The 27,598-nt window shown below is 39.9% G+C and overlaps 1 protein-coding gene across 2 annotated transcripts in view; it reads left to right on the plus strand.

Moving 5' to 3' along the window:
* Positions 1-27,598, plus strand: part of mtor (mechanistic target of rapamycin kinase) — a 93,639-nt gene that overhangs the window by 47,414 nt on the left and 18,627 nt on the right. For both annotated transcript variants that reach the window (XM_078254432.1, XM_078254431.1), the window contains exons 29-37: positions 2,664-2,739; positions 6,331-6,470; positions 9,083-9,183; positions 9,769-9,884; positions 12,569-12,646; positions 13,311-13,418; positions 21,218-21,343; positions 21,998-22,129; positions 24,834-24,949. In XM_078254432.1, the coding sequence (XP_078110558.1) occupies positions 2,664-2,739; positions 6,331-6,470; positions 9,083-9,183; positions 9,769-9,884; positions 12,569-12,646; positions 13,311-13,418; positions 21,218-21,343; positions 21,998-22,129; positions 24,834-24,949 (993 nt within the window). The remainder of the gene's footprint in view (positions 1-2,663; positions 2,740-6,330; positions 6,471-9,082; positions 9,184-9,768; positions 9,885-12,568; positions 12,647-13,310; positions 13,419-21,217; positions 21,344-21,997; positions 22,130-24,833; positions 24,950-27,598) is intronic.

A 27,598-nucleotide genomic window follows, 5' to 3' on the forward strand; every position in this document is an offset into this window, starting at 1 on the left:
TTGTAAATAACAAATATTCTCTATTACAATCAAATACATGTAGAATGCTAAAGGCTTGGCACCAATGATGTATGTGATGACTGTTCCTTCTTTATAAGTTTGCTTGATGGGTACCAATTCAAAACACCAGATGCACTTTTTTTTAATTGTATTATTAAATTGTGTCTTAATTATGGAATGTTGTTGTATGAAAACTTATTGTTAAAAATGATTAACACATTAGATTTATCCCAATCAGGTCCGCACAGATTATAAATTGTAAAAGTGAAAACAGCGCTGGTATTGGTATCATCACTGGTATCAGCGTTCTGTGATCATCAGTACTTTGAATTTGTGTACCGGAATCGGTATCAGGAGAGAATTGGCAGGATTGGTTCATCCTTAGTTGCATTAAGTCTTTCTTGGGACACATATTGGCACATGACTATCAACTCAAAGCATTGAGTCCCTGAAGGCAGCGATTGCTTTTTGAAAGTTATTTCCAGCTCCTGTTGTGGTTTTTTGTTATTTTACCTGTCATCATGCAGGCCTGCACCAGCAGCTCCCTAAGCTTTGGCACAACCACTTGCTGTGCCATTTCATCACATTTTGTGGCCTTTACCCTCAAAACCTTTTACTCTCTGTCAAACCAGATTTCTGACATATATGCTCAAGTATCCTTCATCAACTTTTGCCTGCTGTCCTCAGGAACTCCACTGCATACCAGCTCTCTTCAAACGCTACATTTTACAGATGTATTGGCTGTGGCTGCACAAGGGTTTTGCAGTTGAGGAAATATAATAGACTTGCGGTTCATATGAGTGTTTCCAGATGTGGTGGCGGTGCGGGTGAGTGGAAGGTATACAAACGGGAATTGTGGTGTCTTGACAGATAACGCATCATTTGTGAAACAAGCGTGACAAATGTCAATAGGTGCATTTACTTTTCACAAACACCTTGCTGAAAGAGTAAACATTTATTCTACATTGCCAAAATGCATTGAAACAGGTTTCTTAGTTGGCAATGGTAAAACTGCCTCATTGTTGGGTAAATTTCTTTTCTTTAAGTGACATTGATAGTTCAGGTACACAATTCTCACTCATCCCTGGAGAAAACAGGGGTAGTAGTTCCACTGGCTATGTTCTGCATTTTAATAATCACAGCTGTTTGTGGGTGGGAATCCGGTGAAGACAACCTTGACTCTGCTATAGGTCTTCACAAGGCCAAATATTTGTGCCCAAAACAGACCCGAAAAATATATTACCTGGGAGACATGGCACCGATTTGACTGGTGATTGCTATTTACAAGTTAATGTTAATTTACAAGTTGTCAAAACAAAACTTTTGTGTCTTACCTAATGTAATGTAAGTAGCCTTCTCCCCTGTGCCTGGCCAACCTCCTTGCCCAGAAAGTTCGTAAAATACATCCATTCTGTTATTCCTCTCTTGCTGATTGAAACAGCAAGGCTAATCCACTTGTTATTTTAGTTTAAAAGTCCACCTGATGTCACGGTAACGGATCATGACAAAGACGGCTCCTTAAGAATCAGCTTTGCAGTTTTGTTATTTCTAGCATAATAAAGATAACTTTGGCCGTTTGTCTTTTTAAACTAAAATAACAATGGCTTGTTGCTATGGCTGCTATTGCTAGCATTGCTAATTTACTGCCTGACCTATGCTCTCTAACCCTTCACCTCCTGAGAAGGGACACTCGCTCGCGCAGGTCATTTGGTACCACCTTGTAGCCGCAGATGCAATTTGAATACACACTAACAGCACTTCTATCACGGTCAGCCTGTCTGATCTCCACTCGGGTATTACACATAATGGCAAACAGACCTGGGACCCACTGTAATACAAACCCCAATTCCAATGAAGTTGGGACATTGTGTAAAATGTAAATAAAAACAGAATACAATGATTTGCAAATCCTTTCCAACTTATATTCAATTGAATACACTACAAAGACAAGATATTTAATGTTCAAACTGATAAACTTTAAAAAAAAATGTTTTGCAAAGAAATTGCAACTATTCACTCATTTTGAATTTGATGCCTGCAAAAAAGCTGTTACAGGGGCAATAAAAGACTGAAATTTCAGCAAGACAATGCAAAGCCACATTCTGCATGTGTTACAACAGTGTGGCTTCATAGTAAACGAGTGTGGGTACTAGACTGGCCTGCCTGCAGTCCAGACCTGTCTCCCATTGAAAATGTGTGCAAATTGTAAAGCGCAAAATATGTGGTGACTCCGGACTGTTGAGCAACTGAAGTCGTACATTAAGCAAGAATGGGAAAGAATTCCACCTACAAAGCTTCAACAATAAGTGTCCTCAGTTCCTGCTTAATGAGTGTTGTTAAAAGGAAAGGTGATGTAACACAGTGTTAAACATGCCCCTGTCCCAGCGTTTTTGGAATGTTTTGCAGGCATCAAATTCAAAATGAGTGAATATTTGCACAAAAAATAAGAGAGGTTTATCAGTTTGAACATTAAATATCTTGTCTTTGTAGCGTATTCAATTGAATATAGGTTGAAAATGATTTGCAAATCATTGTATTCTGTTTTTATTTACGTTTTACACAACGTCCCAACTTCATTGGAATTGGGGTTTGTTGAACGCAGACCCAGTTGACCGTATAAACCGTGGATCCTAACCTGTGGTTGTTTTTGTCATATCTTGCAGCATCAACAATAAACTGCAGCAGCCAGAAGCAGCATCTGGGGTGCTTGAGTACGCCATGAAGCATTTTGGAGAACTGGTGAGTGCTTTCCCCCCTCTCACCCTATGTTGCATTCAGGCCGACACTGGGACAAAAATCCTCTTTCAATCGTACCACCACAATGGCACAACAGGGACGCTGCTGCAGAGGGCCTTTGCAAAAAATGTTGTGTCACTTATACCTTTAGCAACAGCCCTAACCAACTCCTTTGACCTTTGCATTTCTTGATACATTTTCAGACTAAATACTTTAGTAGTTAGCTTAGCCGCCCGTAACAGTGTGCTGTATTATATGTGGTCTCTTGTCCGCGTACACCTCTTAATGGGCTGCCATTTCCCGTTAAACTGTGTGTATTTCCCCATACACACAGTTTAACATGGGGATGAGGGCCATTTGAGACACATACTCCCAGAACACCCTGTTCCTAATGTGCAGCACATGGAAAAACCATCTGTTACACTGATCAGTAGTCAACAGCAAGAAGCAAAATGATGGACTTTTTCATCCAATGGACAGGATCTTCGGATTTTCTTTACACCTTTTATATGTCGCTGCTGTGTATTTCTTAAAAAACTACTACTACTACTTTTTTCCAGTGGTAAAAGGATATGTTTCATACAAAAAATGCAAACCGTAATGATTTCTTAATGGCGAGCGGTTTGTAAGGTCCCTGTAAGGCCCGCCGTCCACAGCTGCCCAGAGGATTTTGCCCGCCCATGAGGACATAGAGCTACAAACGTGGCCGCAAGCTGGTCAAGGCCATACTCCCACCCTCCACCTTGCCCCACTTCTCTCCTCCTCAATAGCATTTAAAGCTACAGACACAGAAATGGCACATCCTAAGAAAAGCTCATTGTGGGATTGGCTCGTAGTGGCTGTAATTCTGCACCAAGGCTGAATTTCGGGAAAGAGACTTCAGACACAGTATTAGGGGACCACTAAGGCCTATATTAAAGCATCCAAAAAACAGCATGTCATAGGACCTTTAAAAGTGAAAAGACTCAGTAAAACAGTTTCACTGTGCACTTCCAGGAACCTTATTAATGAGGTGACCATTTGGAAAGCTTTATTGTGGAAGGATGCAAGGTTTCCCTGTTTAGTATACCAGTCAGGAAACATCAGTAAAGCAAAGGTTGGATGAGATCTATGTATGTATCATTGGTTGGTGTCTCCTAAAAGAAGACAATACCTAAGTCACTTTTACAGGAGGTCAACGTTTAAATATAATAGGTCCAGGATTGATTGATTAAGTTGGGAATATCAACCATGCAAAATTCTAATATAAGTTATGGAAGTCTTTGGCTGACTGTGAAAGGACAAGGTGTGTAGTTTGAACCAGGTTCACTGTTAGGATGCAGTGATGCTAATGTTTTTACTCAGTCTTTTAATAGTCAGTTTGGCAATTTTAGATAAAGGGGCACCTGTGAAATCGAGCCTTCCCACTCATAAAAAGTCTTGTCCCTGGATAAATGAATCAGTCCAGCTGTTGAGGAGAAATTACCGACGGGTTGAGCGTCTATGGAAGTAGACTAAACTCGATAGAGTTAGGGAGCTAAGGTCTTCTTTAAATGAAATGCTGAGAAATGCTAGATCTCAATACTTCTCCCAGCTAATATCTTCAAACAAGAAACACCCCAAAATCTTGTTTGACACCATTAACAAAATTGTTTCCCCTACTGATCCTCAAGTCCTTGTGGTCTCAAAATCAGACTGTAATTAATTTCTTAATTTCTTTGTAGATAAGATCAGAGATGTCAGGGCAAACATCTCACCAGCACATTTGTATCTAGCCACTCTGCTAGATAAACTGAAACCATTGTCGTGTCCTACTGATGTTCTCCCTAGTGTTTTGTTTTTGCAAGTTTTTGATTCGATAGGTTCCTATATCGTAGAAATGTTTAATATTTCACTTCCAACTGGTGTGGTTCCCACCTTTTTTAAACATGCGGTTGTTGAACCAGCACTGAAAAAGCCCAGTTTGGATCCATCACAACCCAAAAGTTACAGGACAGTATCAAAACTTTAATTTATGTCAACATTTTTAGAAAAGGTTGTCGCAGAGCAACTTATCGCTGTCCTTGAGAACCATGACATTTTTGACAAATTTCAGTCAGGTTTCTGCAAAAAGCATTTCACGGAAACGACATTACTTAAAGTCTCTAGTGACACTATGATGTTAGCTGACTCTGGGGAACACACAGTTTTGGTCCTATTAGAACTTTCATCTGCCTTTGACTCCATTGAGCATACTATTATGATCAACCGACTTCACAATCTGGTTGGAATGTCTGGATCAATTTAAAATGGTTTACTTCTTACCTTTGTGGCAGAACTTTCAGTGTTTTTGTAAACCAGATCATGTCGGACACTACAGGGTTGTCATGTTGGGAATCTCAGGGTTCTGTTCTGGGAGCGATTCTGTTCCTTTTGTATGTTCCCTCTTGGACAGATAATTAGCCAGTTCAGTGACATATCTTACCATTTTTATGCTGATGATGATATCCAGCTGTACTGCTCCTTTAAGGCTACTGAGCTCTACAAACCTTTGTCCTTGATACACTGCTTTACTAGCATCAAGCAGGGGTTAAGTGACAACTATTTGCTGCTGAACCCAGATAAGACGGAAACACTAATTATTGCCCCTGAAAGTAGCGTCCCGCTGATTAAGCAGCATATTGGTGCTTTAGGCTTGTCTCCAACCAAGCCTAAGGAATTTAGGTGTTGTTTTTGATTCTGCGATGTCCTTGGTGCATCACTCCAAACAGTTAATTAGAAACTGCTACTTTCAACTCAGGAACATATCAAACTCCGAACTTTGACGCAAAGGTTGAATTGGAAATGATCATCCATGCTTTTACATCGTCTTCTTTAGATTATTGTAACAGTCTTTTTCCTTTTTTAAGCAAGAAAGAGCTTTTCCGTCTGCAGGTTGTTCAGAACTCCACTGCGAGGCTTTAATTCACGCAAGCAAAATAGCGCACATCACACCTGTTTTGGCATCACTTCACTGGTTACCAGTTCATTTTAGAATACATTTTAAAATGTTGGTCCTTACTTTTAGAGCCTTGCACGGACAAGCTCCTCCTAATATGTCTGACCTGATACAGCGTCACACTTCTTCCCGGTGTCTGAGGTCATCAGGTCAAATGTTGTTAGTGGTCCCCCGCACTCATTTTAAAACCAGAGGGGATCGATCTTTTCAGGCATTGGCACCCAGGCTGTGGAATGCACTACCTGCTCTTTACGTTGTTCAAATGCTGTTGATTCTTTTAAAAGCAGTTGAAGACTTGGCTATTCAAACAGGCTTTTAGTTAGACAAGGGCTTTTATGGCTGTCTGATTTTATGTACCTATGTTTTCCTTGTACTCTTATGTCTTCTATTTATCATATTCCAATTTATTGTAAAGCACTTTGTGATTTTTATCTGTGAAAAGTGCTATGTAAATAAACTTTACTTACTTACTTACTTCCAATACTTTTTGCAAACACAAAAAAACACAAATGTATTAAATTGTCAAATGTTCTAGATAACAAACTTTGTAATGAAACAGAGAAGTAGTTCAGGTTAATTGCTTGGTATCTTACAGTGACATGTTTCTCATGTGTCTCCTTTCTGCTTGTAACTATTAGGAAATCCAAGCCACTTGGTATGAGAAGCTACATGAGTGGGAGGATGCCCTGGTAGCATACGACAAGAAGATTGACATGAACAAAGAAGATCCAGAGCTCATCCTGGGCAGAATGCGCTGCTTAGAGGCCCTGGGAGAATGGTATGTCAGTTGTCCAATCTGGGTTAGAGTTAGCTATTAATTTACCATTATGAATGATGGTTATTTAAAAGTGTTACTTATTTTCCTATATAAACACTTAAGAGAATCAGTATTAATGTTCGCTGACCTGTATTCAATTTACTATTCAAGTTGGTTTTCTAAAAACAAACTGCTGTGGGCATTTTAGTATTAATGTGTTGTGTGATTTGCTGAAAGAGAAAAGAAAAGGAAAATCAAAAGATCTCTGAGGGATCCAAATATGTGGATCGTCACAGAGCTCATAACGCTAAGCAAACATTAATTTGCTTATGTAACCTTCCTCCTTGTGCCATTGATGTATACACTGAGTCATTTCACACAAAAATGATTCAGTAGTTTCACAAGAAAATTATTCAGCTGCAGAGAGGCTTTGTGCTTATGTTTGTTTGTGGCTGGGTAAGCCTGGGCAGTTGACCAGGGTCATTAGTCAAAGGAGATCAGACAGAAACATTGTTCCCTGTTAAGGTACATACAAGGGGATAATGGACCCATGTTCTCAGTGATAATCCGCTGCTCAGAGTGATTGTTTTAAGTGCAGTTGATGTTTTTGACACTTGAACTCAAACCTTAGTTGAGTATTGGGCAGCTTTGAAGTAACCTTTGGTCTATAATGTCCAAGGTTTTGAAGTTATTTAATCAAAGGGGTGAACCACTTAATGAAAAAGGACTTTGAATTGACTAAGTCATCACTGCTACAATGGTGAGTCATATTAGGGCCAATGTGCCAATTTGCGGTATTAATCTACCCCCCTGTATTTTTTATCTGTCCAGTATACTGTATACAATGCAGTACATGTTAGTGTTTTTCAAATTCTGACCACTAATTGTCTCTTTCAATGGAGTGGGTTTGGGAAAATGTCCATTATTTTGAGATAACCCCTTTGGCACAATTAATAAATAATGGTGCTCTTTTATTTAAAGAAGAATTGCATTTGCATTTTTGGTTGTAATAGTCTTTTCTTTGGAAAACAGAGTGGATTTTGGCAAGAATTTATTCCAAAATAACAGGATTTTGATTTCCTCTATTTAGCACTAGTTGTGTTGCAGTTTTGTTCTGCTATAGTATGATGCTAATGTTACTTAAATGCCCTGCACACCCACACAGGTGTGAATTGATAAGATTAAAAAATTACTGCATTCCAATTAGGTAAGCTGGGTCCTGGTATTGTTAATGCTGGCTCACTGTCATGGCTTACTGGAACACTTAATGAAACTGAGTCAGTGTTAACGTGTGCCGTGAAAACTGTGTTTGTCCCAGGTATAAGGAAACTAACGACAGTGAGGGAGATGTCAATCAAGCACAGTTGTTGCATGCTCACAGTCCTGAGAAGAGGTCTTATCAGGCACAAGCGCAAACCCCTGTGTGGCTAGACCAATGGTTTGTAGTGTAGGGCCTTTAAAAGACTGTTAAACATGCTAAATGAATGTCTTATTTTAAAATGTATTTTAGCAACTTCTCAACTGAAATTCCTAAAATGTGAATAATAGTCTGCTGAGTCAAATTATAACTCAAGCTCTTCCTTCCGCTGGACTCTCTGTTCGTCTGCTGTAGACAAACTCATATACACCCGGTGTACCGGAGCTTTTTGTACTTGTTGCTGTCATGTTATACAATAGCCAGGCAGCTGGAGAACGGCTTCACTTCACTGACCCCTATCCAAACCTTCCTCTCTCTTTTTATCTCTGTGCCTTCCTCCCTCTTTCTCTTCCTCAGTCTAATCTCGCTCCAGCTTCCTGCCTGTAAAACACATGCAACAGGTTTGATCTCCTCCTGGACAATGCAGCACTGATTGTTGTTCATGAGGGATTAGTCTTGGTTAGATGCAACTGACCCTAACATGAACATTCATCCGTTTGCTGGGATACTTGATTTTATCAGGACTGTTACTGTTACTGGAAGGTACACTTTAAGATGTTCATCTTTAAGAACAAATTAAGAAATAAACAATGGCAGATGTAAAAGAAACCAGGTCTAATTTCTCCTCATCCTTGGCTGGAAGAGCTTGACTATTCTGGTGAAGGATTTCTTCAACTGTTGTTTTATGCAGGAAAAGAACAATCTTTAAGATTATTTTTTGGGCTTTTCCGCCTTTAATTTTTGACAGGACAGCTAGCTGAGAAAGGAGAGAGAGAGGGGAAAGACATGCAGGAAATCGTCACAGGTCAGTCTCGAACCTTGGACCTCTACGTTAAGGCATAAACCTCTCAGTATATGTGCGCCTGCTCTACCCACTGACCCAACCCGGCCACGAAAATGTAGTGTCTTGACACGTATATATTATAATTAGAACATGGACTTTAGAAGAGCCTTTTATCTCTTGAGGATAAAGACTAGACCAGTACAGGATAGCATCGCTTTAGACAATTATTTTTCATGTCAGCTAGTCATGACTCTATACCTTTGGTACTGCAGTGTATACAAAAGTACTCTGCACATGATTACCTGATTAGTTAGGGAACCTGATGATAGCTGCAATCAGTTCCTGATTCACTGTCATCACTGTGAACATGGGACTGAACAAATCAGGATCTGCTTTTTCTACCATCTGAAGCCTGTGGTTAATGTTTTCCAGGGGCCAGTTGCACCAGCAGTGCTGCGAGGAGTGGACGCTGGTCAGCGAGGAAACCCAGGCCAAGATGGCTCGTATGGCTGCTGCTGCCGCCTGGGGTCTAGGTAACCACTAAAAGACTTCATATCATATATGAACTAACAATTGAAAAGTCTTTTAAGAAAAGACTTGTGCAGTGAGAATTTAGGCCATCCTCCGCCTGACTCAACAATGCAATCAAACTGAGCAGCAATGAAAATAGTAACAGCTCTTGCCAAGTCCCCCTCACATAACCATATGGGAATGGTATCCAGTCATAACATTGACATATCGTAACGTGCAATGGTGGAGAAATGCAGGGACCACACTGCAGAAGCATCCTCTGAGGTTTGGGGTCTGTGGATTTGACTTTCTAAAGTCAGTCGTAAACCCTTAGACGAACCCAACCACCGTCTATCTGAAGACTCAAACCATCTTTTATTGTTGTAGTTGGGAAGCAAAATGTTGAGGTTTCAATCATTTAAATCATAGCAAGTTGAGGTGAAGTGTTGTTTAAACCAGCAGTGATGGGGTGCCAAATTTCAATCTGCCTCAGTCTTGCTAAGTTAGGTCTTAAGACATCCGTTAATTAGCCCTTTCAGTCATTATTAAATGCTTCCTGCTGAAACCAGTTTTTGTGCTTTTTCGTAACATGATTGTTGTTCCTCCAGGGCACTGGGACAGCATGGAGGAGTACACGTGTATGATCCCAAGAGACACACATGATGGGGCTTTTTATAGAGCAGTGCTAGCCCTGCATCAGGACCTCTTCTCATTGGCCCAGCAGGTGGGTTACATTACCACTCACAAACACACCAGTGGATAAGATTTCCCCCCATTCAATGTACATTAAAAGTCTATATTTTTAGAAAACCTCTCATAAAGACATGCCACATGGGAATTTGCCTAGTCTCATGGTTTCTGGAATTTTCATTAGTCTTCATAGCAGGGTATGAAAAGTTAAAATCATTGGAAACGATCTCTGTAAAGTAACATAAAAATTGCTTTACGCCTATTCCAGTCTGTATCAAATTCCTCCATCATCTCAGGCTTTTCATTAAAAGGAATAAAATGAACAAGTTTTTTTTGTTTTTCCTTTTACAACGTGGTACCTCATTGGTGTGGAAATATTATGTAACTCTTGAAATTGTAAATCATCACAGCATTCAGCCTCAAACAAATACAGATCCCGTTCCCTCTGCTGTGTGCCTGTCAGCAAGGTCTGGTGGAGGTCAGGGTGGTGTTTTCCTCATTTGATGAAGGTTGGGATGTTAGATGAGCTCATGGCGCCTAGAGATGGATTTTTTCGAGCTGGATGCCAGCATGTCCTATGGACACAAGCTGCAGCACTGACACCAGTAAACACCTGCTCCTCCAATTTCTCTGGACTCATCCTCCAACTCCCCTTTTCACCACAAAGCCCGGGAGACCTGCTCTTTGTGCTCCTTCATCCCTCCACAGCCACCCTCCCGTCTCTAATTTGGAGATTAGATCCAGGTGTGGCCTATAGGATTCTACATCAGCTAAAAAGGGAAAGCAGACTTTTGACTATTGTCAACATTGAGGCAACTCATAATGAATGAAAAGAAATGAAAAGCAGATGGAGCGAGGGTGAAAGCTTAAATGTCAACATGAGCTCAGTCTAGTCTTCCGGATGTGGTTGGTAATCCTCGCACTTGGTCCTTTTGATTCCATTGGGCTGTTCCTTTCCTCCCTCGATACCCCCAACAACCACACATGTGCTCCAGGAGTTTCAGCATGTGTCTTTGTGAAAGGGTTCAGGTTACTTTGCTTTATAAATCTCAGTGTTTGGTCTGTTCCAGCGATGATGTGTAGACACGGCAGTCGTGCTCCCCCCAGTAAAGCAGTCTGTGGCTGTGCCAAGATTTGTGTTTTATCCAGTCATCCAGTGTGCATTTGATTTGTAAATTGTCTCATGTTTTTTTTTAAACCTCGAGTTTCCTTTAGCGGTTGATTTAGCCCTAACCATTTACATAGAGGCCTTCATATCACACTGAAATAATAAAGTAGTCTCATTGGATTTAACCCTATTTAAGTACATACAATAAGTGCAACCTTTATGTAAGGGAATGGAAGATTGGGTCATAGTTTGTTTGTGCTGCCAGAAGCCAGACACTGCATTTATCAGGAGTCGTCTGGACTGCACATTTCCAATGAGGCCCCAGCGCAGTATTTCAGGAGTAAACAGGACCATAACTGAGTGGAGGCTGTAAAGAAGTAGCCTCATTGTCACCTTGTCCCAACCACCCTCCCAAATCCCCTCCTCTTGTTGTGCATGCCTGAAGAGGTGTTTAAGCACGCCATTCCTCCTTTCCCTCCCCGCAAAAAATAATTGGGGGGATTTGGTCTGAAACAGCTGTGTCTCCTGGCCTCAGAGAACTTCCTTACTCATCCTCCCTTATTTTACCTTCCCACTAATAACAGTTCCCAAAAACATTGGCTGTAGAAGCCCAAGAAATCATCACGTTTTCAGCCACAGTACTTGTGTCCTTGTTTGTCCCTTTTGCTGCTCTGGATCAGGTTTTTCTCTCAATTACTGTTTTTCCACCCCTCAGGGTTCTCACTGGTGATGGAATGTCTGCAGTATCCCTGAATTTGGAGAAGTGTAGTCCTGTTACGAAAAGTCAGGGAACTGGAAGTTTACAAATGAGTCAGTAATATAGTAATACATATTTAAAAAGGGAAGGTAGGAAAAACATTTTTAGGCCATGAAAGTACTCTGACAGTTGGTTGACCATTATGGAAACGTTTGGGAATTTGCATCACAGCTATGGCAGGAACAGTGACTAACAGCTCCTGTTTTGAACTCTTCTTTATCACTCGCCAATTCCTCTCCTTTTCTCTGAATGTCCATACAAAATAAGGCTGTCTTTTTAAAGATACATCCACAGCCATGGTTACATAACTTTCACACATTTCCCTCTCCTCATAAAACACTCAGCAGTGCATCAAACCATTTTGCTATACAAGCAGGTGTTCTAGTGCTAGTTACATTAATGTGTCACTGTTGGCTGCACTTAAGTGAAAAGGGTGTGAGCAGCAAGCAATAACATGCCTTCGTTCATTTGTACAAAGTGCGTTATTCCTTGGGTTTAGTCCAATCCCGGCTGTTCCTGATGCAAGATGGTTTTAAGATGCTGTGACATTGTGTCATGGTACATTCTGGGGTCATGCTATCCTTATGTTATTGAGGAAATGCCGTTATTGCTTTTTATTAGCTTTACTGAAGAGTTGGAGTATCTTGGGGCAACTAAGTCAAAGGGAAGCTTTGCCATTTTTCAACCAGCTTTGTGTCATTGCAGTGTGGTTAGTATATGCAGATGAACATTGTTTGTCAACACAAAGACAAAAAGCTGGTTGAAAATCTGCAAAATGCACCATTCAGGCCGACATTCATTTCATTAATAGATCACACTGTCAATTTTTGTTTTGTTTTTGTTTTTCATGTAGTGTATTGACAAAGCAAGAGACCTCCTGGATGCAGAGCTGACGGCCATGGCTGGAGAGAGCTACAGTCGAGCCTACGGGGTAAGTATTCCACCAAATCAGCCAAAATATTTAACGCCTGGCTTCAGTCCACCATCTCATTTTTCATTGTATTCATGTGCAGAAGGATTATGCCACAGCAACACAATTTTATTAAAGTGATGATCTATAAAAGATTAAGTCTCAGATTGAGCTTCTTTAGAAGTCAGAAGTATAAATATTTACAGTTTCCAATGCTCCAGGCTCCTATTTTATTATCTATATATGTTAAATTATCCATCAACATTTCAAATCTGAAGTTGAAAACCCGAACAGTGCTCCTCTCATACAGATGTTGTCAAGTAATGTTATCATGATAGCCATTTGATCTTAGTTGATTTTGATTCACATACAGTAGCTGTTCACCATGAACAGCAGACACACTTCAGCAGGCATCTAGACTCTGAATCTTTGTACAAATGGCAGCCATAAACAAAGCCTCCATATGAAAATTACCGACCTTTTCTGACAGATATCGTACAAGAAGGTCCAGTGGGTTGCTGAATGCATTCAATTGTAGATACTGATTAATTTGCAAGCTTTAATGATCCTTTTTTTATATTACACAGAAGGGCCTTTTGCAACATTAATAATGATTGTGTGGATACGAATAAATGTTTGTGTGTGTGTGTCTGTGTGTGTGTGTGTGTGTTTTTCCGTTTCCCAGGCTATGGTGTCTAGCCAGATGCTGTCAGAGCTAGAGGAGGTGATCCAGTATAAGCTGGTGCCAGAGAGGAGAGACATCATTAGGGATACGTGGTGGGCAAGGCTTCAGGTAACCACACACACACACGCACACACGCACACACACACACACACACACACACACACACACACACACACACACACACACACACACACACACACACACACACACACACTCTCTTGTGCAACTAGAAATGTAAAGCAGATGCTGGAAAGGCTACTGTTACTAATGGGAAACATTACAAGCCAGACACCATACATACACACACTAATACCTCAGTGTGTGAGGATTTAACATATTTCAGTTTTGTATGTTTATTTCTACATTTGAATTTAAATTTAAAGTAGATTCATAGAGTAAAATCAAATGTTTTTTTGACACTGCAGTGTAGAAGTGACCAAAATTTGATTTGTTCGGATTTTAGTTCACCTTCGATTCTGGGTGTATGTTTCTAGTCACATAGCAGGTTGCTTATATTAGACCAGTGATTCCCAACCAGGGGTTCATGTACCCCAGGGGGTCTCAACTTCTGCAGTTGTCAGGGGGTACATGGAAAAATTGAAGAGCAGCTTAACTAATTTGAAAAAATAGACATTATGATTTTATTAAAATATATCCACATATTAACATTAAGTCAAATGTAACACCTGAATACTACATTTTGCGGATATGGAAGAGTGTGTGCACTGAAAACTAGTTGGCAAGTAAGCACAGAAGTTTAAACAGATAACCAAAAGTAATGACTTAACAGATCAAACGATTAGTTTAAAGTAATGGAAAAATGGTTAAAATAGTTTTGCTTGTTGATAAAGTGATATCAGATTTGAACCACACAAAACTCACTTTGGCCACGGATCGTTTGGACATTAACTGAAGGTCATGACCAAAGGTGAGCGTTACAGGGACAAACAGTAAATGGACTTAAAGGTCACATATTATGCTTTTCCGTGTCTTCTGTCATTTCTGCAATGTTATAATGTTGGATTTTCATGTTAAACGTGGCCTTAACTTCAAATAATGAGGTAAATGTATTTTAGACAAATCCTTGTGAGCTAAAACGTTCAGATTTCCAACTATTCTGAACACTCCGGTTTCAACAGTTTTTCTACTCTCGGCTATGTACTAACTCTAAGCCGGCCTGCTATGATCATCTGCTCCAGGTAGGCAGGACTGGAGTGTTTTTTTTTTTCTAAGCTAACATTAACATTGTCCCATGTAACTACATGCTAACTAGTGTTCATTTTGTCACCTATTTTTTATTTAGTCTTAGTCGTGTGTCAAATGTCCTTGTTAGTTTTTGTCATATTTAGTCATTCACATATCTTTTTTTGTTAGTCAAGTTTTAGTCGACTAAAAGTCTCGTCATTTTAGTCTAGTTTTAGTCAAAAGAAAACTCAATATAGCTTAGTCAAGTTTTACGAAAAATGTTAGTCTTTTTTTAAATAACAAATCATTTCTGAGATTATTTCTGATAACCATTTCAGTCAAATAGTTACATAAAAATATATAAAGTTGTATAAATATCGAGCCTCTTCCTTATTTAACCAGTAAATTCCTGTTAAACGACAAAATCAACCACTGGATGGGAAAAGGGTATTTTACAATAACTTTAAATGAGGCTGGCGAGGCGGGTTTCAAGTGAACGCAACATCTGTGTTGTTTTTCAGACAATGGCAGCTACAGACTGTTGTACGTCCTGGTATTGGAATCCTACACAGTGAAATACAGACAGACTTTTAAACCGTTTAGCTGTCAGCATTTTAACTGTGTTTAATCCAGCTACTAGCTAACGGTAGGCTAACGTTACCTACTGCCAAGTGTAGTGTTAACTAGCGTGACATGCGGCGATGTTTCGGTTGCCTCTAACGTCCGTTTAGGAGCATCAGAGAGAAGCTCAGGCATTTAAGTGGCACCGAAATGAGGCACCAAAATCCGCATTTCTATTCGGTCCGGTAGATAACGGCCGTTAAGGCACCGGTGCCGTATTAGCACCGGGTCTTGGTACCCAACCCTAGTAACATCTGAACATTCTATGATGAAAAAGTAGAGACGATTGTAGACGAAAATGAAGAGAGATTTTATCTTATGTTTTGCATAAAATAAAAACTTTTAGTCTTTTTTTTTTTTTTGTCAACAATAATGCATGTTAATTTAGTTTTAGTCAGCGTTTTTGGACATTGGTGCAGTCTCATCGTCTTGTCTTAGTCATGGAAAAAAAAGGTCGTTGACGAACATATTTAGTCTCGTCTCGTCTGACGAATTTAACACTAATGCTAACAGCAGTAAGCAATGTCACCTTGGCTGCCAGTGTCGTTAAATTCTAATATAGCTACATGGCTAACGCCAGTAAACAATGTCATCTTGGCTGCCAATTAGAGATGGTCCGATAGCATTTTTTGCTTCCTGATACCGATTCCGATACCTGAACTTGCATATCGGCCGATACCGAGTACCGATCCGATACCAGTGTGTCATATATTTTATTATGTTTTAAGAACTGTATACTACTATCCCTGTATGGATGTGATATTATTTCTATCTTTGTTGTCGGTCTGGCTCAGGTTAAACTCTTTGTGAAACATGAATGCCACAGAACGTTCTTTTATTCTGCAGTTTGACAGTCAGTTATAACGGAAAAAGAACATAAATAAACTACTTTAACATATTTTTTCTTTAGCGCTTTATTACGTGGTATCGGATCGGTGCATAAACTCCAGTACTTCCCGATACCAGCGTTTTAGGCAGTATCGGAGCCGATACCGATACTGGTATCGGAACATCTCTACTGCCAATGTTGTTAAATTCTCCCCAATTCCGGGTTGCATTCCTGCTGAAACATGTCCTATTGGGTAGTGTTTGGTTCAGAAGCCTTTATCTGCGATTTTTGATGGTAGAAAGTGCTGTTTCGTTCCACAACAATCTAACGTTAGCATACTGCTAACTATTAGGTAGCTACATGCTAATGTGACATAGCTGTAATCTCGGCCAATGCTGGTCATTTCTTCCCAAATTCTGGTCACTTTACTGCTGGGACATGTCCGGTTGTGTAATATTTGGTTTAGAAACCTTTATTGGTGATTTTTCACGATCCAAAGTCCTGCTATATACTCTGTTGCAGTAGCTCCAGCTTCAACTAGTGAAACATGGAGCGGAGGCTCCGGAGATTCCAGGAAGCGCGCTGGCCAATCAGAGCAGACTGGGCTTTTTTCGTGAGGAGGGATTAAAGAGACGGTGCTCCTACAGAGCGTCTCATACAGAGGGTGAATACAGGTGCAGCGGCCAGTATGAGAAGAAAAAATATACAGTACTGTGCAAAAGTCTTAGGCAGGTGTGAAAAAACTTTCAAAAATATAAATGATTGTTTATCCATATACAAAATGCAAAGTGAGCGAACAAAAGACAAATCTAAATCACATCAATATTTGGTGTTACTACCCTTTGCCTTCAAACCAGCATTAATTCTTATTGGTACTTGCAAAAAGTCAGGGATTTTGTAGGATTGCAGTCAGGTGTATTATATTATAGTAGTATTACAATTATAGTATATAGGTAGTTATACTGCATCAGCAAGGTCTCTCCCAGACAAATATTTTAAAGCAGACTGGTGTTTCAAGATGTGCTGTTCAAGATCTTTTGAAAAAGCACAAAGAAACGGGCAACGTTGAGGATCGTAGACGCAGTGGTCGGCTAAGGAAACTTAGTGCAGCAGATGAAAAACACATCAAGCTTATTTCCCTTCAAAATCGGAAGATGTCCAGCAGTGCCATCAGCTCAGAACTGGCAGAAACCAGTGGGACCCAGGTACACCCATCTACTGTCCGGAGAAGTCTGGCCAGAAGTGGTCTTCATGGAAGAGTTGCAGCCAAAAAGCCATACCTCAGACATAGAAACAAGGCCAAGCGACTCAATTATGCACGAAAACATAGGAACTGGTTTGCAGGAAAATGGCAGCAGGTGCTCTGGACTGATGAGTCAAAATTTGAAATATTTGGCTGTAGCAGAAGGCAGGTTGTTCGCCGAAGGGCTGTAGATCGGTACAATAATGAGTGTCTGCAGGCAACAGTGAAGCATGGTGGAGGTTCCTTGCAAGTTTGGGGCTGCATTTCTGCAAATGGAGTTGGAGATTTGGTCAGGATTAATGGTGTCCTCAATGCTGAGAAATACAGGCAGATACTTATCCATCATGCAATACCATCAGGGAGGCATATGATTGGCCCCAAATTTATTCTGCAGCCGGACAACGACCCCAAACATACAGCCAAAGTCATTAAGAACTATCTTCAGCGTAAAGAAGAACAAGTCCTGGGAGTGATGGCATGGCCCCCACAGAGCCCTGATCTCAGCATCATCAAGTCTGTCTGGGATAACATGAAGAGACAGAAGGATTTGAGGAAGCCTACAGCCATAGAAGATCTGTGGTTAGTTCTCCAAGATGTTTGGAACAACCTACCTGCCGAGATCCTTCAAAAACGTTGTGCAAGTGTACCTAGAAGAATTGATGCTGTCTTGAAGGCAAAGGGTGGTCACACCAAATATTGATTTGATTTAGATTTCTCTTCTGTTCATTCACTGCATTTTGTTAATTGATGAAAATAAACTATTAACACTTCCATTTTTGAAAGCATTTTTTCACACCTGCCTAAAACTTTTGCACAGTACTGTGTGTATGCATATATATATATATATATATATATATATATATATATATATATTAACATTAAAGCATTGTTTTTTATATTAACAAAATGCATTCTAGTACAAACACAAAATGCAAGTATAATCCTGAAAATGCTATATAATAGTTGCCCTTTAAAAATAAAATAAGAACATATTTGATTAAACTGTGGCCTTGCTTGCCATAGCCTGCATGAAATTACTCTTGTAGGAATATTCAGAAAAAGTGTGGCTTGTTTTGTGTAACCCACACTGTAATCCCATCCAAACTCTTCCTACTTCTGACACTGATTAAGATTACTATCATTATCTTCATTATTTGTGAATTGCAATGTTGTACATGCTGTTAAATGAGACAGCAGGACGTGTGGAAGAACCACAAATCCACAAGCGGTCAGGGAAAATTGTGGCACCTGCCAAGTCTTTGGATTTTGAGACAAATGCCATCCGATTTAAGATAATACTGTTCAAGTTCATCTTGAACAGTATTCAAGTTCATCTTGAACAGTATTAGGCCATGTTGGCATTTTTACAGCTGAATTAAAATGTGATGTGTTTAAAAGGTCTCATCCTTGTATGTGCATGTTGAGGGAAGAATTAAGTCAGGCAGAAAAACCATAAGCCATTGACCTGTGATACACCATTCCTGATCCCTTGGTGTCCACGCTGCTTAGTTACTCTCAGTCCCTGTTGGCATTCCTGTCTCACATCTCCTGTTCAGATGGTTCTGACATTTTGGAAAATCCCCAAAACCTGTGTCATCCTTTACCTTAACCACAGCCCAGGAAGATTGTATTTGTCTGAAGACTGCATATGCCTGCCCAGAGGGCTCTAGTATACCTTTTTCAAAGTCAAATTTGGAGTATTCTTAAAGGCTGTTTTTTAGCAACAGATGCAAAGTGAATATGTGTATGTAAATGTATGCCAGCCACATGGATGATCTTCAAACATGAGTGACTGTCCATTATTTGCATTCCATTACTAATGCTTTTCCATAACATTGTAAAAGCATTAGTCACACAATAATACATTTCAGGGCGATGTAAGAGAGAATATTGTGCCAAAGTTGAACTATTGGTCGGTGCGTGCATTATAGTATTTTGAAATTAATTTTGTTTTTTTTAGGGTTTACATTGACATTTGTCAGCACCAAGAACTTGTCCAAGACAAAAAAAACACTTGTTTGCTTGTTTTCATCAAAAACATATTTTCCTGTCGATTCGTATTACCCAGCTGTTAGAAATGCACCTCACTCTTACTAATTTCTTTGTGACATTTCAAAAGATTTTATAAAATCAGCCTGACTGTTGAAATGAAACCATTACACACATACTTAAATCCCTGTGTAGTAAATGAAGATACTCTTGATCGTCTTGACTTTTTCCATTCAAAACAGATGGAGGTTGGTTGGAGGAGGTATTTAGGATCAAGAAGGGTCTTCTTGAGCAAACAGACAGGGCCAGCAGCACCAGAGCTGGGTCTGCAATGCCTGACAGGTTTTTTCTCTCTAGTGATTTATTGGAGGCTGACCTCACACATCTGTCAGGGAGTCACTGTCCCGCTCCTGTCTTTTATACCAGTCTCTCCCTCATCAAAGGATTAGTGGTAGGGCAAAGAGTGTATGGAAATACTGCACCCCACTGCTTAAACGGTAAATGTGTCAAAGTTCTTGCACTTCTAACCCTGTGAGAACTTGTCTGAATTTTGGACTCTTAGCTGTAGGTTGCTGTTCTAAACTATTGATCTTCTTGTGTTCCCTGTTCTTTTTTGGTGTCTCAGCTTCCACTAATGCAAATCATGGGACATTTTTTAACTTTCCTCCTAGAAAGAGTTGGGTCGACATCGGGTCCAACTTCTCTTGCTTTACTAATGTTCCCTGTGCTCCTCTACTCAAATTTTTAAACAATTTACTTAACCCACACTTTTATTGGGCCTATTCAATATATTAACCCATTCTCTAACAGTCACACATTGGTAAACTGTGGCAGAAAATTGACCTTAATATTCATACTCATAGACTAAGGCAGTGGGTTTGAAATTGGCATACCAATGACACACAGTGTTGTGTATGTTTGTTTTGGTATTTTTGCTCTTATTCGATACAGTGGTTCAGGCGGCAGACGTGAAATATGGGTGAGAAAAAAGGATGGTACACGTCTTAGACCACTTGTCCACCATGGCGCCCCCAATAATATAGAGCTGTTCTTTTCAATCAAGTTGCTTCAACTGGATAATTTGGCACTTCCTTATAACTTCTCAGCAGGATGATGTCAGTAATCTCTTGCAGTTAAACCCAGACTAAACGTCTAATCACTGAACATAGCTTCTGCCAGATTCTACCTGCACTCAGCCCCTTATCCCATCATGTTAAGCCGACTTCAAAAACTGTAATATTTAATTCTAGCCTCAGCTTTCAACAGCTCACAAAAAGGCTCGTCCCGACATACTTTTGCCATTTAAGGAATACAGCAAAAGGTTTAGATAAGGTCAACACTTAATGAAAAGGACTTTGAAGTAGGTAAATTACCACGCCAAACACAAAGATGGATTGTATTATCTGTCAAACTCTGCTAGTAAATCAGCACAATACTGATTTCAAAACCTCATTTGTTTCTGCTAGTTGCCATGCAACCTAATATGACCCTTCCTTGTGGCAGTGTTTGTAATTATAATCAAGTCCTTTTTCATGAAATGTTAATATTATTTTGTCTACTCCCTGTTGATTTGCTTACATTCAGATCATACAGAGAGGATTATACAGTGCATGCTTTTTTTCATCAGAGCCGGATTACTTCACTGTCTGCCTGCCCCTTCAGCACTGTGTTATGTGTTCAAATTTGTTTATTATTAGGATAAACCCCTTGAGATGTATCATCTCGTTTTCGAGGGGGTCCTACAATAAGGTTGAGGGTTAGAGGATATTTAATAAAGAAAATATGCTAATGGTACTTACAAATATATGAATACAGAATACTGTTTTTCTGGCACATCAACCTGTACTCACATGTGGACATGTTTAAGACAGGGACCCCTGGTAGTAATAGTAGCCCCCTTGGATTTCTTCTGTACTGCTCTCTCACGTGTGCTCATTCTCTTGAGTTTAACGAGTGGGTTCCTCTCTTTGAAGGGAACAACAAAAGGGTAATGCGTTTAAACGGTCTGATCCTTGTGATTTTTGGTGTGTTTTCCTCTAGGGTTGTCAGCGTATCGTAGAGGACTGGCAAAGGATCCTGATGGTCAGATCGCTTGTCATCAGCCCCCACGAGGACATGAGGACTTGGTTGAAGTATGCCAGCCTCTGTGGCAAGAGCGGCCGCCTGGTCAGTACATTGCCATATTTGTACAAATCCCCTCAGTATTCTGATCATGCATAATTAATTAGAATCCTGGAGAAATAGATCCGACTTGATTAAATCAGTATGGTCAAACGGAAAAGGGAAGTCAATCACACTGTTAGGAACCTGAGACGGCATATCTGCACAATTTAAGTGGTGCAATTTTCCATCCTTTACCTCACTGTTGTTCTAATTGATTGCAAAGGATGGCAGACACTCGGCCAATTTTTCCTTCTACTCACTTGTTGCATTTCAGCATACACACACACACACACACACACACACACACACAAAATGCCAGAATCCCCAACTATGATGTAACTTAAAAACGAATGTGATTGTCAACATCAACCATAGCAGGAAATGTGATTACAAGGGGGAAAAAATGACCCCACTAAGACTTTCTGTCTTTCTTTGTCTTGTTGTTCTCTCTTTACGGAATGTTTAGCACTTACTCATGCACTAACCTATTTTATTTTTCACTCTTTTAAAAAAAAATCTTAATCAAACCTTATCAAGGTAGAAGTTACTCATGCTTGTATTGTCTTGGGGTTCCTAAAATCCTTCTGGGTTCTTATTAAACTGTAAACCTTCCTTCATTTGCTCCTTTTGCCTCTGTTGCCCTCTTAATCCCTGCAGGCACTGGCCCATAAGACCCTGGTGCTCCTTCTGGGTGTCGACCCCTCCAAGCAACTTGATCACCCGCTGCCCACAGCCCACCCACATGTCACCTACGCTTATATGAAGTACATGTGGAAGAGTAACCGCAAGGTAAGAGCAAGAGTGTTGTGTTGACTCGATGGTTTATAAATAACATTTTGTACATTTTTGTTGTTGCATTTCTATAAGTCCTATATACTGTGAATGTCATCATACGTGACAAAAGTACAGGTAGTGCTTTTTAAAGATTAACAGAAAAGGGCAACATATCAGCTTTTAAAGAGTTCTGATGGTTATTACTTGTATTTGAAAGTTTTTAGTGCAACATTAGGCAAGAATCAGAGTTTCAAATATGCCAGATAGGGAGGGTTTAAATTACAGGAACATTAGTGACATAAACGGCTAATTAATTTAACATTGTGGGGGAAACAGCCTGAGAAACATTAACACCAACAAACTACATCTGTAAAAAAGAAAATTTAAATTGCAACCAGCCTTGTGATTGTATAGTCAAACTTAATTAATCAGTCCCACCAGGATCTCAAAGGTGTTTTGTGATTATTAAAAATGAGGTAACTGTTATATAATAATAGTTCCACATAGAAAGATTTATATTTAGTGTAGTAGGTTCTCTTTAGATAAAAAGCCTTAGAAAAAACAAACATAAATAATATAAAAACATAAAATTGAAGCTATAAATAGCATATGTTAAGTAAACATAATAATAATAATAATAATAATAATAATAATAATAATAATAATAATAATAAAATTAAAAGAAATCCATTTTTAGTTTGTATTAGTTAAAATTCACAGTAAACTTGAAGCATAACATTAAACCACCCTTCTTTCGACAATGTAATGAGCACTGGCTGTTATATTAATTGGGAAAATCTTGTAATATTAAGTGCGTGTGAATGTGTGTGTGTGTGTGTGTGCGCGCGCGTCAGTTGTGGGGGGAATGGAGCAGTAAACTAATCACAGCAGTATCCTCTGCAAATGTAATTATATGAAGTCCTGGGTAACTACTACGACAACAGTCAGTGTACAATATATAGAGCAGTGGTGACAAGACGCTACCTTGTGGTGTCCCAATTGAGGTAAAGCGCACCCCAGATAATGTGTTTCCTACCCTTACTCTTTGTGGCCACCCACTCAGGAAATCCAAAATCCATTTAATTAATGTTGGGTTTAGCTGGAAAATGTCTCTAAGTCTGTTTGCTAAAATGTGTGGGTGGATTGTATTGAATGCTGAGGAAAAGTCCGCAAATAAAACACGAGCATGCGTTTTACAGCCCTCCAGGTGGGTATACAGATAATTTAAAAGCACTGCAATGGCATCGTTCGTCCCCCTCCCAAATCTATAGGCAAATTGTAAAGGGTCAAGGGCGTGTCTACAGTTAATGATGTGTGTTTTAATGATCCGCTCAAGTGATTCAACTAAAAGAGAGGTGAGAGCGATGGGCCTATAATCCTTGGATGAGGATGGATGGGAGACTTTGGGAAGGGGGGTCACGACTTAATACTAGTACTCATAAATGTTAGTGTTTTGTTCTGAACGATTAGTGCTTTCTATGGCAGAGCATTAAGCACAAAAACACCCGCCAAACTTCCAACTACCAGCAGTGGTGACCTAGGATTATACTGTAGGTTTCAAAGTATATGTCATCAGAGCAGCCTGGGATTGAAGTGCTCTGCCTTGTGCCATTTGTCTACCGTGCACACACTCACACACACACGCCTATTCACATACAGTATATACACCCCTTAACACACATAAACACACCCACATTTATTGCCAGGTGTTGAATAGTGTTTGTGGCTCCAGAGTGCAGATCTCATTAGGGGACTTAGGTAAGCGTAAGCGTTGCTGTTGCACGAGCCAGCTGCACTGCTCACCAGACAAATCAGAATATATAAACACACACACACACACACACACACACACACACACACACACACACACACACACACACACACACACACAGCTGGAAAGGACATATCCACTGTTCACTCATCACACTTGCCATTAATGGGGTGCTATTGAGGGAAAACCATGCAATAGTGGGTCATCTATCAGGGATAATGGATAAGAAGTAAAGCACCTACAAATCAGAGCCTGAGCAGTTTCTGGTACAGACAAATTCTTCAGTCATTTTTCTAATTTTATTCCTGATATATCATTGTAAAGGGTAATCATACATGATAGAACTCTAGAACTTAATTTGAAAAAGATCCAAAATGCTGGCCACAGCAAAAATGCAATCTGGATATTGTCTCATGCTCAGAGTATAGCTGTCTCTTATTTTCTCCACTGTGGACAACATCCCAAATCTGTGCAAGCTGCATGGCATGTAGTACAGGTTGCCTCTACTTTATTCAGATCAGACATCATGTCACAGTCATAATAAAGGTAATGTAAGTTCAAGTAATAAAAAACAGTGTAACCATGACAGCAGAGGATTTTTCCCAGTGAGCCACTGGTGAGTCCAGAAACACTGATATGGACAGAAAAGAATGCTCATTGTTGTTGGGCTTGACTGCATTAGACTGGACAGTTGGCTCTGTAGGAGCCGTAACCGAATGACAACAAACAACATGTAGTTGTGCCACTTCTATCAAGACAGGCAGATAAATATAGTATATCATTTTGCTAGTCAATTTAGCACAATCGGTTCACTGTTTATCACAAATCACTTTCTTGTATTTAATTCAAAGGGGTTTCAGAAAGGACCAAAACAGACAAGCGTCTTGCTCTAAAGAGCAAGACGCTGAGTCTTTACCTGCCGTTGGTATTTGTTTTGTATCTCTCCAGATTGATGCCTTCCAGCACATGCAGCACTTTGTGCAAGGGATGCAGCAGCAAGCCCAACACGCCATCGCAGCTGAGGACCAACAGCACAAGCTGGAGCTCCACAAACTGATGGCCAGGTCTGTACTTTTCTGTAAGCACAGTAGCAGCAGCAGCAGCAGCTCACCACCTAATGAGCCTTTTTCACAGAAAACTTTTTCCCATGTCACAGTAGGGAAAGCACAGGTGTAAATAATAAAATTAATGATGGCTGAATTGCATTTAGTTGCTTCAGTTTCAGGGTCCTGGTATTGTGCATGCTGACTCACTGTTAATGCTGTTAGTAACACATGTGCTTTTCTTACTATAACAAGTCAAACTTTCTGCTGTGAAAAAGGCCTATGGTGGATATCAAGTGTCGACATAGCCATCGTGCAGACATTTTCATTTTTAATGACGGATGGTCCAAAATGCATGTCATTTCATTAAGATAACTTGCAAAATATGAGTAAACCTTAAAATGCAAAACAAATGATAGCTATGATCTGATCTCCATCTAAGGCTTACTTCAAAACGTATTTAAGTACTGTATTCAGTAGACTGGTAGGAAAACTGGTAAGAAAACAGATAAATGTCTCAGTCTGATATCTTGATGCTTTGAGTTATAAATTACTACGAAGTAGTTTTGACATTATTTCTTGATTCCTCATCCGGGCGCGCCAGAGACTGATCAGTACAACCTGTACAACCTTGTGGTCCAATACATTTTAACAGAGCCAAGTGACATCTATAAACTATGTTGCCATAAAGTAAATGTAATTGGATATCAGTCATGTAGGCTAGGTTCAGAAGTAGCATGTATGAGTGGAGTAAGTTAATGTAGACAAATAATGGAGATGCTCTTCTTTGGAGGATAGGTTTTAGTGAACAGTTCTCAGCACCGGCTGCTTTTAACTGCTAACCTAACATAGGAATTTAACCATTGAAAGAAAGGTGATAGTAATTATATTCAATACAGCAAGCAGTTTGAGTTCCTATTACAGAAGGACAGAAGGAGGGGAGCAAAAATCATCAAATTTAAATGTAGTAGCTTACATGTAAAGTCTTCTTATTTCATTACATGTAATATAAATCAAGCAAATAATGAATTAGCTTTAACCAGTTCAAGTATTAAGATAAATTGAAAACACTGCATGCTTTGAAGAAAACTCCAATTTTATCTCTTCAGATGGATGCACAAATAATGTTGACTGCATTGCTTTCGTTTCTTGGTACATATCACTAGTGAAGCTTCTTAGGGAAAGTCAAATTCACGCGAAGTAATGCCATTGTGTCATTATGCATTTTGATGTGGTTCAGTAGTATTTAATCTCAGAAGTACCTCTGTGCCAGCCTCTATACACCCACTCCAGCACAATTGAGAAAACAAAAAGCAACACGCTGAAGTAACGTCATGTATTTTCTGCCCTTTTGTTGTAAACACACAGGCTCGTGAACAGTGTATTCTGCTTGTTTTTCATGAGCATGACCTGATCTGGCATACCACCTTTTTTACCAGTTCATTGGCGTCTTGTATTGTGGTCTTTTTCAAAGCTGTCCAAATTCTCTGAATGTCTCACCTCAGACCTGTCAATAAAACGATCCCTTTTGGCAGTTTGTCAAACACACACTACTTATCACAACCCAAACATGGCACAGTGCCTACAGGTATCACAGACCAGGTGTGTCTCTTCAACTGTGCGGCTGGTTTGCACCTACACCTCTTTGACTAGGTGTTGTGATCTTCAGCTCTCATCAACAGCCCTGGCACAGCCTTGGCACCTTTCCACTATCATCAACTCACCTCCTTGTGGCATACGATGCAGTGTGAAGTCTGTTTCAAGCAGTTGTCAACACAACACCAGATTTTTGGATAAGGTTACATTTAAATAACGCTGATTTAGGGGATTAGAGAATGGAAAGTTTTGTATCTCCCAAAATAGCTTGGAATGACTTCAAAGTCTTAAAGAAGTTGTTTGCATGCTCTTGTGGGCTCATGGAAATGTTTGAGGAGGATATCTAAAGCTGTCTCATTTAGGTTTGAATGTTGGCTGCTTGCCTGCGCAGGAGAGAGAACGATTACTTTTTCAATTTGACTGCACTGCATTGTGTATTGTGTTGGTCAAAAGACCCAAAACAGGCAAGGGGTGCAACCTGGAAGCAGACGGGTATACTCCTATGTACAGTAAATCATACAGTCGTCTCATCTGGCCTTGTGCACAAACACACACCAGTCATGTACACCCCCAATCTCATAAATCATACATGACAACACACAAGCGTGACAACAGGCAGAAGGGGCTCTTTCACTTTTGCATCTTTCAGACAGTGACTCTGTCTGTCTGAGGAATGCATGTTGGGGAAAACACCTGTATAATGTCAGTCAGGACGCATCCTCTCCAGACGTGCTGACACACTTTTGTGAATACAGGTCGGCTGTGTGGTATGGAGCACACCTAGACTGCTCAGTCAGACACACAATCACATGGAGGCCTCCACTCTCTCTCCAATGAATCCAGTGTAATGTCACTGCTATTTTACTTAAGATTAATAACCCTGGTTTCTCCTTTCCAAAAAAAACAACAGCAACATAACACATGTTTCAATGTCCCCAAACACCCCATCCTCGTCCTGCTTCTCCCCCTAAAATATAACCTGGTAACACGTCTAACCCAAACTGTACGCTCGCATGGAAAAGCACTCTTTTTTTTTTTTTTCAGGATTTTTTTACGTAATCCTGAAAGACCGTT

The sequence above is a fragment of the Sander vitreus genome, chromosome 7, assembly GCF_031162955.1.
Source record: "Sander vitreus isolate 19-12246 chromosome 7, sanVit1, whole genome shotgun sequence".
In the NCBI taxonomy this organism is placed as follows: Eukaryota; Metazoa; Chordata; class Actinopteri; order Perciformes; family Percidae; genus Sander; species Sander vitreus.